General features: G+C 37.2%; 3 protein-coding genes across 5 annotated transcripts; all 3 read left to right on the forward strand.

Annotated features, from left to right (window-relative positions):
* Positions 1-200: 200 nt before the first annotated feature.
* On the forward strand, positions 201-2,770 carry LOC147479946 (uncharacterized). The gene is made up of 5 exons (XM_086578266.1): positions 201-446; positions 1,577-1,667; positions 2,103-2,264; positions 2,563-2,641; positions 2,732-2,770. Exons 1-4 carry the CDS (start codon positions 335-337, stop codon positions 2,600-2,602), a joined length of 405 nt encoding a protein of 134 aa, XP_086434392.1. The 5' UTR covers positions 201-334; the 3' UTR covers positions 2,603-2,641; positions 2,732-2,770.
* On the forward strand, positions 2,732-10,892 carry LOC147479947 (phosphoenolpyruvate carboxylase 4-like). The gene is made up of 16 exons (XM_086578262.1): positions 2,732-2,800; positions 2,887-2,965; positions 3,046-3,122; positions 3,432-3,527; positions 4,560-4,701; positions 5,350-5,460; positions 6,311-6,381; positions 6,518-6,772; positions 7,031-7,156; positions 7,277-7,378; positions 7,462-7,608; positions 7,870-7,968; positions 8,154-8,242; positions 9,112-9,238; positions 9,318-9,524; positions 10,068-10,892. The coding sequence occupies exons 1-16, from the start codon at positions 2,783-2,785 to the stop codon at positions 10,890-10,892; spliced, it is 2,571 nt and encodes an 856-aa protein (XP_086434388.1). The 5' UTR covers positions 2,732-2,782.
* LOC147479948 (protein Dr1 homolog) lies at positions 10,750-14,638 on the forward strand. Of its 3 annotated transcripts, none has more exons than XM_086578264.1 (6): positions 10,750-10,887; positions 11,238-11,293; positions 11,863-11,952; positions 12,590-12,684; positions 13,972-14,040; positions 14,140-14,638. In XM_086578264.1, exons 2-6 carry the CDS (start codon positions 11,239-11,241, stop codon positions 14,293-14,295), a joined length of 465 nt encoding a protein of 154 aa, XP_086434390.1. In that variant the 5' UTR covers positions 10,750-10,887; position 11,238; the 3' UTR covers positions 14,296-14,638. The 3 variants fall into 3 exon arrangements, with proteins under 3 accessions (XP_086434390.1, XP_086434389.1, XP_086434391.1); XM_086578263.1 differs by lacking the exon at positions 10,750-10,887 and adding an exon at positions 11,040-11,151; XM_086578265.1 differs by lacking the exon at positions 10,750-10,887 and adding an exon at positions 11,074-11,147.
* The last annotated feature ends 1,003 nt before the right edge of the window (positions 14,639-15,641 follow it).

A 15,641-nucleotide genomic window follows, 5' to 3' on the forward strand; every position in this document is an offset into this window, starting at 1 on the left:
AAACAGCACACGATCCGGTATGAGTTATATTGTCCACGTCACAAGCCAAAAAAACATTGTTAGAGCCGTAGGATGGGCCATACACTGCTCTGTATTGTTAATATACATTGAATCAAAGATAAAATAACATACAGTTGCAAGAGAAACTACGTTGTATATAATTCAATTAACAAACGGCGATTAAGCTAATAACTATAATTTAAAAAAATGATTCCATTAGTCAATTAAATAAACATTAAGAAGTAATTAATAACAAAGTGATTGTAGCAAGTTGCTGAGTCTGGTAATGCTCATGAATTCAAGAACCACATTTCTCTAAAATGCACCAATAAGTATGAAACTACCATACGAATCCAAGTGGAAGTGTGGAACGGCATGGCGCACTTTTACTGTTTTACCCTTGCCGAAAATAGTGGTATACAGCCATGGCAGGGGGGAGCCAGGAGGTGAGTACAGTTTTTGTCACTCTGAATTTGTGATTTGACTATGAGACGTTTCATTGGTAGATCAAGTTTTAGAAGTTAAATTGATTCCACAAAATATCTATTGTACTTTCACTCCATCAAATTAAATAAAATCATAAAAATGTAGTAGGAGTAAAATAGTAAATCGGCAGTGTAGGTTGTGCAGTGGTGAAAATAAAAGACAAAAATCTCTTTTATCTCTTTTAAAACACTTCTTCTCTTTCCATTATCATTTTTTCCATTTTTATTTTGCGATTCTCATCTTTTCTTCATAGCAAACCATCTATTCTATTGATTTTTCATGGCAATATTAGTTTTCATGGTGCAACATTCACGTTGCAGTGGTACTTCTCGATACAACATTGATGTTGCAGTGATGATTTTTCATAATGCAACATTGATGTTGTAATGCCACGATACTCTGTTGGTCAACTGTGTCAAATTCTATGTGTCAGTGTAGAATTATTGCTCATTATAGTAGTAAGATTATAGACGGCGCTAAATGGTCTTGGTCACTGGTGATTCGAGTCCAACAATTTCGTTACATTACACTCAATCAATATATGAAGTTATGACCTAATTAATATCGATTTCCCCAAATACTGGAATTATTTTCTTTCGTAGGGTTGAACACTTGAACCTGTCTAGTGGTACACCAACACATAAAAACTTGAACCTGTCTCATCCAAATGTGCATAGCTGGGTCTTACGGACTTTCGGTATCACACTAACTGGTAGACTGGCTGTACAGGACTAAAAAATGTTCACAATTAATCCAGATTCCAAGATTGAAACACCATTACTTGCAAACAATTTTGCATGCAATTGACATATTCCATTACACAATGAGAAAAAAGAGGATATGATTCACCACTAAACACGGTTTCAAACTGCCACTTTGCATCCTCTCCATGTTCTACGTGATGCAGTTACTAAAGGCTAAAACTATGCCCCGTCTTTTGAACTCTTCACATCTCTCTCTCTTGCACCACCTTTTTTGTTTCATATTCACTCTCTCTTCTCCGTGTGTGTTAGTGTTTTTTTACAATGACTGACACAACAGATGATATTGCTGAAGAAATCTCTTTCCAAAGCCTTGATGATGATTGCAGGTTACTTGGAAGCCTTCTCAATGACGTTCTTCAAAGAGAAGTTGGTCCTCAAGTCATGGAAAAGATTGAAAAGATTAGGATCCTTGCTCAGGTATGCATATACTTTATCTTCCTTCTTTTCATTACATATAGTTCATTGTATACATGGGGAAATGCTACATTCTTTTGCATCTTGCCATACATGTGTTATGGTGTTATGATATGCTTTCCACTATTTTTTCAACCTTCTGTTTATTTTGCACTTTGAGTTTTTCTTATTTTTATTTGAATTGTCTCTATATGTTGTCTAATTTGCTGTTTGAAACGTTGGTGTTGCACTTTTCCTTGCACTTGATCTTTTTTACTCTGTTTTATACTTGCCGAAATTTTGTTGATCTAAGAACTTGAGTACTACTAAATTAAATCTGCAATGTTACCCTATGTGTATAGTGTTTTGTTTTGAGATGTGGGCATTCGTCTTTTCCTCCTATTTCTTCATTAGTTTGATGTTTACTGAACTGATGAATTGGGCATGTTCTGTTAAGAGTGCTCTCAATATGAGGACGGCAGGGATTGAAGACACGGCAGAGGTGCTTGAAAAGCAGTTAAAGTCGGAGATATCAAATATGACACTAGAAGATGCTCTTACACTGGCTAGAGCATTCAGTCATTATCTCAATCTCATGACTATTGCCGAAACCCACCACCGGTAATCTGATTGTATTACACTACTTCTTGGCTAATTAGTACAGGCATCCACTTGATCTGTTTTCTATTTTTTACTTGCATGACTTGAGATATCTTTAATGTTTGCATACAGTGTACGTAAGGCGCGAAATGTACCCTTTTTGTCTAAATCTTGTGACGATATCTTTAATAAGTTGATACATAGTGGGATTGCTCCCGAAGATCTCTATGACACAGTCTGTAAACAGGTTTGTTTTTCCTTTTTCTTTTCCTAAATTGAAGAGGTAATTGGTTGTGGTGTTGATCAGTTTTTGCTGCAGGTGGTGGAGATTGTTCTTACAGCTCACCCCACACAGATAAAACCGGCGCACCTTGCAGTACAAACACATCAGAATCGCTGTAAGATGATTAGTATGGTGGTATAGTTTGTAGTAATCGATTTACGCTAACACATTGTTTAAATTTATAAAAGATATCTTTTGCTTGCAGTACCTGTTGGAGTACAACGCTCGCGCTGATCTTAGCCATGAAGATAGAGATATGTTGATTGAAGATTTGGTACATACCTATCATTAACTATTGTCATGGAAGACTTGGTTTAGATTTTATGCAATTTTCACCCATGACTTGTTTGATAATGGTAGGTGAGAGAGATTACTGCAATATGGCAGACTGATGAGCTCAGGCGCCACAAGCCCACTCCAGTAGATGAAGCTAGGGCTGGTAAACTACTGAGTTGAGATAATGTTCTATCTTCTGTTTTTGGTTCTTCTTGTATAATAGATGTTTGTCTTCACACTCAGGTTTACACATTGTGGAGCAATCCCTTTGGCGAGCAGTGCCCCGTTATCTGCGGCGTGTCAGCAATGCTCTTAAGAAGGTACACACTTCAGCTCCAGGTTACCTGGATCTAACTGAGCCACATCATACTCTTCGTGGGTTGGCTTGCGCATGCAATCCATCTGCCAGGTTCTGTGAAGGGCTATACATCACCTTAAGTTGTTTCATTCATATATATTTTTGTGTAGAATCTTTTGATCATGCCCAATTGTTTGGCTATTGGAACTTATTTTCTCATTGCTATGCTGGTAACTCTGATGCTACTGTGCTGCGAATATGTGATATTTGCTATAGGTTTCTCATTCTTTTGGAGTAGTGTTTCACTCAGCTCTTTCTTTCTTTTTTTCAGCATACTGGAAAGCCACTTCCCTTGACTTGCACACCAATAAAGTTTGGTTCTTGGATGGGAGGCGATCGAGATGGAAATCCTAATGTCACTGCAAAGGTGAGGCTTTCTACGCTTTGAATTAACTTATTTAGTTCTTAAAACAATTTGTTCACTATTAACTAACAAATTCTAAAGTATGCCTGGATTGGTTTGATACCCTAAGACGAACGTTTGACCAAATTAACCAACTGTTTGCCTATACCTTGGGTCTGAGTATTCCTTCCTAGCTGATAGATAAAGAAAGATTAAAAGCCCTTCTTACATGAACTGAAAAAATTGAATTGATTATAGGAGAGTAAATATGCAAGAAGAGGTAGGGAATGAGGCAAAACAATACGGGACCCGTGTGATTCGATAGAAATGAAAAGGAGACTGTCTACTGTGTAATAAACGGATATGACTTTCTTATAACTCGACTTCACTTTCTGGCCCTTATCAGAGGATGAGAAAGAAAGAGAACATGTGGGAGCGAAATATTCACTAATGTTTGCTTCCGCGTCCACGTTTCTCCCAAGTAATCATTTTGCTATAGTACTTGGCCTTTGTTAAGCCAAAATGAGCTGAAGAAAATTGTTGCCGACTTGGTGTCCTTGTGTAAATTTTGATATGTATGTTCAAGTCGATGAATTGCACTAATCTAGCCCATGCAACCAAAATAGGGATAACCCGAGACAAACAATATTTTGTATACTGCAGAATAGAGGAATCATTTTGGGACACTGCTATCGTTGTGATGGATGATGTGGGTAAACTGAGAGAAAACTGGGGACACTGGCTAGCTCAAATGGGGAGAAAAGTCCTCTTTAAGAAGGGAACTCTGCTTTTCAGACAACAGCTTTTCCCGATAAGAATTTGTAAGGGTCTAGAGTCTAGACCAATCAAAATAAAGCATCTCAGGTCCAAGTTAATCAGAAGTCTCCTATAATCCTATTTGTCCTCAAATGTGAAGATCGAACACAGTTATCCAAGAATTGTAACAGTAGTTTCCCACTGCTTACCTCACTATCTCAGTACTTACAACCCAATACAACAAGATTTAAAATTTTCAGGTTTAGGCTTTCACGTTGTAACCCTATGATGCAATTGCAGGTTACAAAAGATGTCTCTCTTTTATCACGGTGGATGGCAATCGATCTCTATATTCGGGAAGTTGACAGCCTGAAATTTGAGCTCTCTATGAAAAAGTGCACTGATAGTTTGACGAGACTTGCACATGAGATTCTACAAAAAGGTTTGCCCATGTATCCAAGAATCTTATTCCTATTAGTACTATTTTTCATTGGAACAAGCGACTTTTCTTTCTAGGCTATATTTAAGGTTATAGAAAGCTCCAAAGTCCTTGTGGGTCTAAATGGTTATGCAATTCAAGATCATGAAAGAACGCAGTGGCTGATTCGGACAAATTAAGTTTGTAAACAATGATTCTATGATATGTAATACCTGAAACCAACTTATAATTAGTAGGTAATACAACTTTGTTCAATGATTATATTGGTGCTTACTTTTGGTGTAAATTTGAGACAAATAATTGAACATCGTGACAGTGACCCGTTTGAGAAATTGGAAGACTAGAGTTGGTGGTTAAACCTGTTAGATATTGATCTAGGACATTGTCCCAAGTGTTTTTTTTTTCCTTTGTTATCTTTCTTTCTTACTCACTTTCTTTCTTTCTTTCTTTCTATTATAATTTTTTTGGCTAAATTTAGCACGTTTATGGATACTTTGACATAAGATGCATTTATATAAGGTTTTTTCTTTTCTGTCAAGTTGATAAATTGCTTAGACTTTCACTAAATTTCCATTAAGCAAGAATCAATCTTGACAGACAGAAGCTGTTTATTAGCTCGCATGTATAATTGTTTTGTACATTTTACTGCAGAGATTGCGTCAGAGGTAAGGCATGACAGAAATCAGTCAAAGCCTTCCAGTCAACAAGCTTTTACCTTGCCAAGGAAACTTCCATCTCATGCAGATTTGCCATCTTGTGCAAGTATGTCTGATTTAAGTTCTGAACATGGTATCGATACATGGATAGGCCGCCTCCAAGTACATAGCATGGTCTTTAATAGATAATGCAAATTTCCACATCACTTCTCACTGTCTTTTGCTTGTGTCTTAGCATGAAGAGTAATTTTGTGATTTATTAATTATAAAGAAGTCAATCCGAACAAAGGAAGTCTCTATTATTAGGATTTCCTTGTCCATTTCTTTGAGTGTTATAAAAGAAGCACATTATCTACATTATCTACCTATCCTGTCATGAAGTGAAATGAGATAGGAAAAAATGAAAAGGAAAGGAAAGGAAAGCAAAAAAGAATGTAGTGCAAGAACTTGAATTTACTATATATACCCACATGTTTATGAATTGGTATTATGAATTTGTCAGTGCAAATTCTTAACCTCCCATAAAACTACACCTTGCAACCATGACAAAGTCCAACTGACTGACTGACTGACTGACTGGTACCTACGTGGCTTTGTAACAATGCCTATAATGCACTGTGCAAGATGCTAGACCCATAAGGAAGTCTTCGAAGCAAATCCGAGTAAGAAAACTAAAAATTCCTAGTCGTATTCAATCTAGGAGTTTTCTGTACCCACCCAGCTCAATCACATGAAGTTATTTATAAGGTACTTGGACAAACTAACTTGAGACAGTTCCATTGGAATATGACCTGAATTGATCCAGAGACCTGCTTATTACCCAAACTGCAGAGCACCCCGAACTTTTGTTATTATTATTATTTTTTCTTCGCCAATTTCTCCACTGCTTTACACTCATGTGAACTCAAAGGGTAAATGAATGGTCATTTCCTTACAGCTTTTATTTTTCAATGTAGAATATGAAAGGGGGGAATCTCATTATCCAGGACCAGAATTTCCTGAGAACTACATAGCACTGAATCATCAGGTAAAACAAATTTGATATACGTAGTATTTTTCTGCTCACTTTCTTTATATGAACTTGATGAATTTCTGTAATATATTAGCTATAGCAATATCATAGTATCATACTAACACAAACATTATCTTATATATGATCATAGAATGGTGGTTCTGCTGAACTTCCTGTTCGAGATGCAGAGCTAGCTATTGGCAGCAAAGCTTCTAGCAGTATTCAGGCACCAGTAATAGAAAAATCTAGTTCTTTCAGCTCTAGTCAACTTCTTGCCAGGAGGAAACGGTTTGCGGAGTCTAAAACAACAGGCAGCTCCAGCTTCGCAAAGCTTCTAGACCCAAGCGTGCCTCAACTTCCTGGAATAGCTCCTTATAGAATTGTTCTACAAAGTGTAAAAGAAAAGGTTGAAATTCTTAATTCTTATCAGCATAAATGACAATGTTCATGGGTCTATTACGTAAATGATATGATTTTTAAAGGACAAGATACTTTTCAGAAAACTATTTAGATCTCTGCCCACATTGGACAGGCCTCATATCCGTACTTCAATATATCCTGTGGATATATTCTGAATTTGTTACTCTAACTCTATAATTTTGTTAGTTCAAAATTTATATTTTTCTATATTCTTTCTAACGTATGTTCTATACAATGATTATAGCTTGCAGGAACAAGAAGACGACTAGAACTTCTGCTAGAGGATCTTCCTTGTGACCTTGATGTTTTGGATTACTATGAAACTTCCGATCAACTTCTGGAACCACTACTTTTGTGTTATGACTCCCTGGTATTCATTGACTAAAATCACGTCGATTTCCTTATCCTTAGATGTCCCTGGTATAGCTACTTAGAATCTTAGATTGCTTGCATATACATATCTGATGCATTATCTGCAATGGCCTTGTAGCAATCATGTGGTTCTGGTGTCCTAGCGGATGGTCGGCTAGGGGACCTCATTAGAAGAGTTGCCACCTTTGGGATGGGATTAATGAAGCTTGATCTGCGTCAGGTGATTTTTATTTTTTCCAGTAAGCTGAGATCTTTTTTGGATAATCAGTAGGGTGCTTGACTTATAGTCTTAACATGCACCAGGAATCTAGCAAGCATACTGAAACAGTGGATGCAGTTACTAAGTATTTGGATATGGGTGCATATAGTGAGTGGGATGAACAAAGAAAACTGGAGTTTTTGACTAGAGAACTCCAGGGCAAGCGGCCTCTTGTTCCACATACAATAGAGGTATGCACATCTTGTATTATCCTTGTATACTCCAATATATTATCCTTGTAATCCATTTGTGGCCATCTTTTTTTGTAAGGTTAAGTAAACAAACTTAAGCACTTAAAGAACAAAAGTATGGGATATGCAATGAGTTGTTGAAGTTCTCTAATCAGTCAAGTATTTAGAGAGTTAAACTATGTCATCTTATGACGCTGTTGAAAATTGTGCATATGTATAGACTTTCCTTTTTTCCTTAGTACTATAATTTGAGAATCTCAGGTTGTTCCCGAAGTGAAAGAGGTCTTGGAGACTTTCCGTGTTGCTGCTGAACTAGGAAGTGATGCACTTGGAGCATATGTGATTTCCATGGCCTCCAATGTACGTACTTGCTATTTTTCTCGGATTTGTGGTTCCACTGATGTGAACCATCTACTACGTGCTTGAATAGTAATGCCTGTTCAGTATCTCTTTTTCGTCCTACATAAGTAAATCATTAATTCCCAGTCCATTTACCTTCTATTTTGAAACTAACGACAGTCTGAGTTCTACATGACAATTGGCAGGCCAGTGATGTATTGGCTGTGGAGCTCTTACAGAAAGATGCTCGACTTGCTCTTTCTGGGGAGATGGGGAGACCATGTCCTGGTGGAACGTAAGTTGACACCTTTACCCAGCCCCACCTCTCTTTCTTCCTCTCTCTTCTTCGGACACATTCACTGGCCACTACTTGGTTATTACAATCTTTTGGAGTCAATGGCTATGCAGGCAAAAATGTGCCTAGTCCCAGTGCCTATGGTTTAGGCTCGTCCCTACTGTTGCCTAGGCCCTAGGTTTATCCCAGCGCCTAGGAAGCGCTAATGCCTTTTAATTGCACAGGTCAATAGTTAGAAGCACTAAACATTTCCAGAGTCACTAACTTCACAAATAACATACGAGCTATGTTACATGGACACGCCATATTTTGAAAAAAATCCGTGTCGGATATGTATCCACGTGTCCGTGTCAGACACATTGTATGTGACTTACCTCAAATTTTGATATTTCGCCGTGTCAGACACTTTGTATCCGTGGGTCACACACCTATCCGTGTCAATGTAACTCAGCATATGAGGTATGTAATGTATATAGGAATAATTAGTAGATTTTGAAATACATTGTTATTTCTATATCAAGCTTGCTATTATAAGTGAGGAGGAGACAAACAGAGTATATAGGAATAATTAGTAGATTTTGAAATACATTGTTATTTCTATATCAAGCTTGCTATTATAAGTGAGGAGGAGACAAACAGAAATGGATTTTCTCTCTTGGAAATAACAAGATTGATAGTGTCATAGTGGAAAATTTTGCTTTTGAATGTGCTGAACAGAAATGACTAGGTTCAGAAAATAGATTTTTTGATGCACTTCATCGATTAGAAGGATCCACAGAACATATTTTAGTTTTTGTGCGGTAATACATATACATACAAAACAAAAAAGAAAAGAGAAGGAAAACCCTGACCCCTTTGGTTGCTTATAGGTTGAGAGTGGTCCCTCTATTTGAAACCGTCAAGGACTTGAGAGGAGCTGGTTCAGTGATCAGAAAGTTGTTAGCAATTGATTGGTATCGGGAGCACATCATAAAAAACCACAATGGACAACAAGAGGTACGCATCATAAATAAATGGGATAATTTTGTCTAGGCCATATGAAACTTCTGTAACTCCACTGGGTTATTGTGGACAGGTAATGGTTGGGTACTCAGATTCTGGAAAAGATGTTGACCGCTTCACTGCAGCGTGGGAACTGTACAAAGCCCAAGAGGACGTTGTGGCTACCTGCAATGAGTATGGCATCAAAGTAACACTATTCCATGGACGGGGAGGAAGTATTGGACGTGGTGGTGGACCCACGTATCTTGCCATTCAGTCCCAACCACCTGGTTCTGTAATGGTAGGTCCATCATGCAGTTGCAGAACTTGGATACTACTAGATAATTCTTTTGCTAGCTAACGTTCAGTAATAGCACAGGTCTTACCTTTTTCAAAATCGCTTCTGTTCATGGTCATTGCATCCTTTTTAATCTATCTATCTATATATTATATATAAGGATAGGAAATACACTACGTGACTTCAAAAGTCTATAGTAATCGTCAAATGGTTTTTCCACTGAACATTACACTCTTCATTAGAACACGTTCAATTAGAAATTCTGTAACCTTTGTTTAGACATATCTTTTTGTCTGACTCGGTCATAATTAATTCCAAAACGTGATCTCTCTATTTTCAATAGTTGCCTTACTGAGAAAGTGAGAATATATCTTTTAAGTATGGATCTTTTCCTATTCACTTAATGGATTTTTGCATGCTTATTATCAGCTAACAGGAACACACTGCACTGATAGATGATGTTTTAAATTCCAATATTTGGGCGAGATTGCAACTATCATTTCTATGCCTGAAACATACATCTGATGTTCGTTAACAAACGTTCAGGGTACTCTCCGATCAACAGAACAAGGTGAGATGGTGCAGGCCAAGTTCGGTTTGCCACAGACGGCTGTGAGGCAGCTGGAGATCTATACAACAGCCGTGCTGCTTGCTACGCTACAGCCTCCAATCCCCCCTAGAGAAGAAAATTGGCGTAACCTTATGGAAGAAATTTCCAAATTCAGTTGCAACAATTATCGGAGTATTGTATATGACAACCCAGACTTTCTTGCCTATTTTAACGAGGTTACGCCACAGGCTGAGCTTGGTTTCCTCAACATAGGAAGCAGACCAGCACGTAGAAAGAATTCAACAGGAATCGGACATCTTCGTGCAATACCATGGGTATTTGCATGGACACAGACAAGATTTGTTCTCCCTGCTTGGCTTGGTGTTGGTGCTGGCCTAAAGGGTGCATGCGAACAGGGATATACCGAAGACTTGCAAGCAATGTACAAAGAATGGCCATTCTTCCAGTCCACTATAGATCTCATAGAGATGGTACTTGGAAAAAGTGACATCCCTATATCCAGGCATTACGATGAAGTGCTAGTATCAGACAGTAGAAGAGAACTTGGTGATGAACTGAGAAGTGAGCTAATGACTACTGAGAAGTTCGTGTTGGTGATCAGTGGGCACGAGAAGCTCTCGGACAACAACAAAAGTTTGAGGAGACTGATAGAAAGCAGACTCCCGTACCTCAACCCAATCAACATATTACAAGTTGAGATACTAAGGAGATTGAGATGTGATGATGATAACCATAAGCTTAGAGATGCATTGCTTATCACAATCAATGGAATAGCTGCTGGCATGAGGAACACTGGTTGAATATCTGTATATATATCAACTCATTTGATTTATTAGTGACAAAATAAACTTTTATTATGATTCTTTACTTTATTAATAAATTGGGCTTTATCAAGCCCAAACACGTGTTTGCTCAAATGAGAACTTGCCACGACGTGGACTCGAAAAGAATCTAATCTACAAATAACTAATAAAACGACCAAGGGCAAATATGTAAATTAAGCAGAAATTTTCTTCTTCTCTTTCCCAATTTCTTTTGTGCCCTAAATAAATTTAGTAGGTATCAATTCACATTCTGTCGATCGATTGGGCAAAGGTTAAAATTGGTCTATTTGGTTTTGATATTTTGGTTGTATTTGTTTGCAGAATGGAGTCGATGGATATTGTTGGCAAGTCGAAAGAAGATGTCACGCTGCCCAAAGGTGACAAATTTTGTTAAATACCATTATAATAAGTTAAATATAGAAATGGTCTTATTGAGCGATAGAAGCCTACTTATTAGATTACATGGAGCAGACCACCATTGGATGAGTAGTTATAGATAGCTAATTTTTATAATAGGTTTAGTTCATGGTTTTAGATATCTTATGAAAGGTGAGAAATTAGAATTGAACTGATAGTGTGATGGTTTTATGGCATTAATAGTTTGATACTGGGAAAAAACTATCATGATAAAGACTTTCCGATATCCAAATTAGAAACATAGGACTAATTTTGATTTTTGTGGTGGTCTTAGTCTTTCATTATGTTAAACAGGAGCTTCTAGAAGCAACAATGATAATTACTATTTTAGCCATCGTATGAACTGGACTCGATAACCTAGAGGCAAAAGTGATGAGTATTGCAGGTGGTGACACTTTTTGCAACTCTTATATGCATCTTATAACAAACACATCAGACCAATAAGGGTGCAACATTTGATGTGACATTATGTTTATTTCGGCTATAATTTGTGAGGTGACATTCATGTGTGTTTGTTGTTTCTGTGCAGCGACTATGTTTAAGATTATTAAGGAGATGCTGCCACAAGATGTTCGTGTTGCTAGGGATGCACAAGACCTTCTTGTTGAATGTTGTGTAGGTGCGTTCAAAACGTTTGAAAACACAGATTGCATTCTTGCCTGATATATGATTTCCTTTTTTACCCCCATGCGTGCATGGTATCCGCTGTTAATACATCATGTTTAATGAAAATTTTGATTATAAGTAGATTTTGGTTAAAATTTATATACAAAATGAGGATAAAGAGCTGTTTAATTTCTTTGTCACATCAGCATGAAGAAGACAGAAAGATTATCTTGTTTAAGAACATGAATATATAAATTTAAAAGACGGTATTTTAATCGTGTTCTTTTTATCTTAGAGTAGGGGTGCTTGCTCCCAACTTGTTTGTTCCTTGCTCATTCAAGAAATAATCAGTTGTGGGAAACGAGAGCCACGTTTGTGTAGGATCACCCTTGGGGTTTTCTTCAAATAGAAGTACTATGTTTTTGTTTGATATGGATTGTAATATTGTATTGCTGTGTGCAAATTTTACTTGGTGGGAAGCGAACCCACTACCTTGGGCACAACTCTTGACCAGTAGGCACACTGAACACCTTCGAGGAAAAGGGGAATATAAGGGGGATTAGGGAATAAACGTTCTAACTATGAAACAAATTTTGTGTTATAAATTTGGATCTAAACTTGCTTCATATATTTATTTTTGTTTTATGCAGAATTTATAAACCTCGTTTCATCAGAATCCAACGAGGTATGCAGCAAAGAGGACAAAAGAACAATTGCACCTGAGCATGTTCTCAAGGCTCTAGAGGTTGTTGCTACATCCCACATCTTATGTCTTCACTCTTTACTATTAACTCAAGGCTCTAAGTTCTGACTGATCATCTATATGCTTATCAAAGTGAAATTTGCCTTAAAAAGTCATATTTATCTCATTTAGGTCTGTTTGGAACAAGTAGTGTGGCATGTTGTTTGAGTACTATGTGTTTACGTGTGCTTTTTTATTTAAGGGAGAGGGTTATTGGACTTGAATGAGTTTGTCAATTTTTTTTCTATTTTCTATTTTCTATTTTTCATTTATTTATTTATTTTTGCATGTAATTCTCATTTGCTTTAGATTTGTATTCATAGTTATGTGAACCTACAAACTTTTTGGTTCACTTGAGTTTCTTTTCTAGGGATCAAACATATTTTAGTTTTTCGCCGTTAGATGGCTTTATAGTAAGGGTGAGTCATTAGGTGTGTAATGTTATATAAGTTCCTTATTTGGATAAAGATGTTATTACCTTAATAAGCTCAGCAATCAAAAACACTTAGAAAATTGATGTACAGCTCCCGTAACAACTGGTTTTTCTTGTTGCTTATTAGCCACACAGTCTCAGTGTCTCACATTTGGTGTAACTGTGTAAGTACCAATGGAAGTGTAGAGCATTTGAAATATCTATGGAATTTATGAATAAGTTTTAATGTGTATGGTTTGGGGGTGGGTGGGAAGAGTCTTTGTTGGGCGTTGAGTGAGAAAGAGACTAAGTAAATTAAGGGTTTCCGATGAGCTGTATCACGTGCGTGCTTTTGCAATTTTTCGTCTCTGTATTGCCTTGGAGCCATAAGGAAAGGGTGCTACCTTTGTCACCTCTTTTTATAGTTTCAAGATGTTGCTTCTTTATGTGTTCACCCTTCCAAGTTGAGATATAGACGCACCGAGATATATGTATTTTCTTATAAAGATCATTCGATATGCATCATAAATTCTGTGAAACCTACCGAATGGTACAGAAGTTCCACCTTGGATTACCTGATCCTTTGATGCTTCAGATGCTCTGGACAGCATGCAAGTTTCTGTGCAGCACAGTTATGAAATATGAACAGATCTTCTTATTCTACCTGATAAAAAAAATCTTCATTTATACTTCCAGCTTGTCTGTTTTAATGAGATGCCTTTTCAGTTTCTTTCGTTCTTTTTGTTAGAAATCGCGTGACCGACATTTTAATCACCATCTGTAGCTTTTTAACTTTACCAAGCTCAAAATTGAATTGAGGACCCTATAGTTCTCTTTAGTATAGTTTTGCATGCTATTTGATGATGTATTGACATCAGGTTCTTGGGTTTGGAGATTACATTGAGGATGTCTATGCTGCATATGAACAACATAAGCTTGAGACCATGGTTTGTTTTTACACTCTTTCACCTTATTTAATTCTCTTCGCAGTTGGATCTGTACATTGCGGTCAATTTTTTATGCTTTAATATTATTATTTGTCACAGGACTCCCCAAAAGCTGGAAAGTGGAGTGGTGAAAAAATGACAGAGGAAGAAGCATTGGCGGAGCAACAAAGGATGTTTGCAGAAGCACGTGCAAGAATGAATGGCGGAGTGAACATCACCAAACACTCAGATTCAGACAGGAGTTTAGAGAGCTAATTAGTACTTCTTCTTTTGTTAAATTTTGGGAATGCTGGTTGATTGTTGCATGTTGTCTTATGACTGATAGTCTGTACAAATTGTTGATTCCGTCTGATCTGCAACTGCGTTGTAGTCTTTCATCATCTCTTGTCATTAGCTACTTAAAACTTCGCCTTGGCTTGTCCTAGAAGCTCAGTCTGAGGTGCGCTACCCTTTGTGTTTTCATACCATCTGTATGTATTAGTGATGTATTAGGATTAATGATAAATAAGTCATTTGGGAAAACAGAGCTTCGGTTTTAGCTTTGTAGCAAGACGAAATGTATGCCAGTTTGTCATTAAAACAGTTACTTCATGGGGTTTATTGGTTTCGCTTTTATTGCATTCAATGTAGCAGGGGATAAGATGTCAATATATTTGATTTTTCACACTTTTTAGTAACTATAAAGGCTAAATTGTCCATTCAATTCGAGTTTTTTATCCAAACGTCATGAGTTGAACACTTCATTTTGGTGAAGTTCCTAGGTACGCCCTTGAGATTCACTGAAGCTTCAACTTCTGATGTGTTCTTATTAAACTTGGGTATGTTGAACCTTCCAACTTGTACTGATTGTCTAAATGAACTTCTGAGTATTGTCAAGAACATTGCATCAGAACCCACCATCTCCATAAGAGGCCACAAACCATCTCTCTCATTGGGAAGTATGAAACATACATGGAAAGAGTGGCATTGTTGCTTATACTCCTTCTATAACGTAGTCTAAGAACTTTGAAATCCTAGAAAGTATCAATGTCCAGTTTATTGCGAAAATTTATTAGGTTTCCAGGTCAAGATGGAGTTTATAGACGGGTGTACGCCATTTTCCTTTGAAGTAGAGTGCATTTGCGGGGTGTGGGTTGGATATATATGGGAGTTGCCGTGCTGGGGGTGCAGAGATGATTTATCTTAGATTTTGAATTACAAAGTTTCCACCCATAAATTTTTGCTCTTTGATGGTAATTGCGTGGCTTAGATTAATTGCGGGTATGTATGTACAAGGCTTTAATGCTAATTAGGTAAACTATGAAATATAAGTCTCTTATAAACTCTGTCAATAAAACTCATATAACTGTTTTTTCAAATTTCCAAGAGGAAAAATGGCATTGTGATCTCTGCTCGACGGGTGGGGATTCATTGATGCTATTGATCGCAGATTCGCAGGGACCCCATTCCAAACTCTACATGAAGGTTTCTACATACATGTTACACATTTTATTACGACTGGCATATAATGGGATCCTGTCCTTGATGGCTTCAAGTAGCCTAACCTACTGACTCAAGTAACCAATGCAACTGAACAAGTACAAATCCACGAAAACGAAGAA

Source organism: Coptis chinensis, chromosome 8 (genome assembly GCF_015680905.1).
Source record: "Coptis chinensis isolate HL-2020 chromosome 8, ASM1568090v1, whole genome shotgun sequence".
NCBI classification, from domain to species: domain Eukaryota; kingdom Viridiplantae; phylum Streptophyta; class Magnoliopsida; order Ranunculales; family Ranunculaceae; genus Coptis; species Coptis chinensis.

Bases quoted from the DNA above. Each gene is read 5' to 3' on its own strand.
- LOC147479948 (XM_086578264.1), top strand. From the start codon at position 11,239: ATGGAGTCGATGGATATTGTTGGCAAGTCGAAAGAAGATGTCACGCTG. The intron at 11,294-11,862 runs GTGACAAATTTT...GTTTCTGTGCAG, and splicing joins AGATGTCACGCTGCCCAAAG to CGACTATGTTTAAGATTATT. The intron at 14,041-14,139 runs GTTTGTTTTTAC...TATTTGTCACAG, and splicing joins AACATAAGCTTGAGACCATG to GACTCCCCAAAAGCTGGAAA.
- LOC147479946 (XM_086578266.1), top strand. From the start codon at position 335: ATGAAACTACCATACGAATCCAAGTGGAAGTGTGGAACGGCATGGCGC. The intron at 1,668-2,102 runs GTATGCATATAC...TTCTGTTAAGAG, and splicing joins AGATTAGGATCCTTGCTCAG to TGCTCTCAATATGAGGACGG. The intron at 2,265-2,562 runs GTAATCTGATTG...TTTTTGCTGCAG, and splicing joins ATTGCCGAAACCCACCACCG to GTGGTGGAGATTGTTCTTAC.
- LOC147479947 (XM_086578262.1), top strand. The intron at 7,969-8,153 runs GTACGTACTTGC...GACAATTGGCAG, and splicing joins TGATTTCCATGGCCTCCAAT to GCCAGTGATGTATTGGCTGT. The intron at 9,525-10,067 runs GTAGGTCCATCA...ACAAACGTTCAG, and splicing joins AACCACCTGGTTCTGTAATG to GGTACTCTCCGATCAACAGA.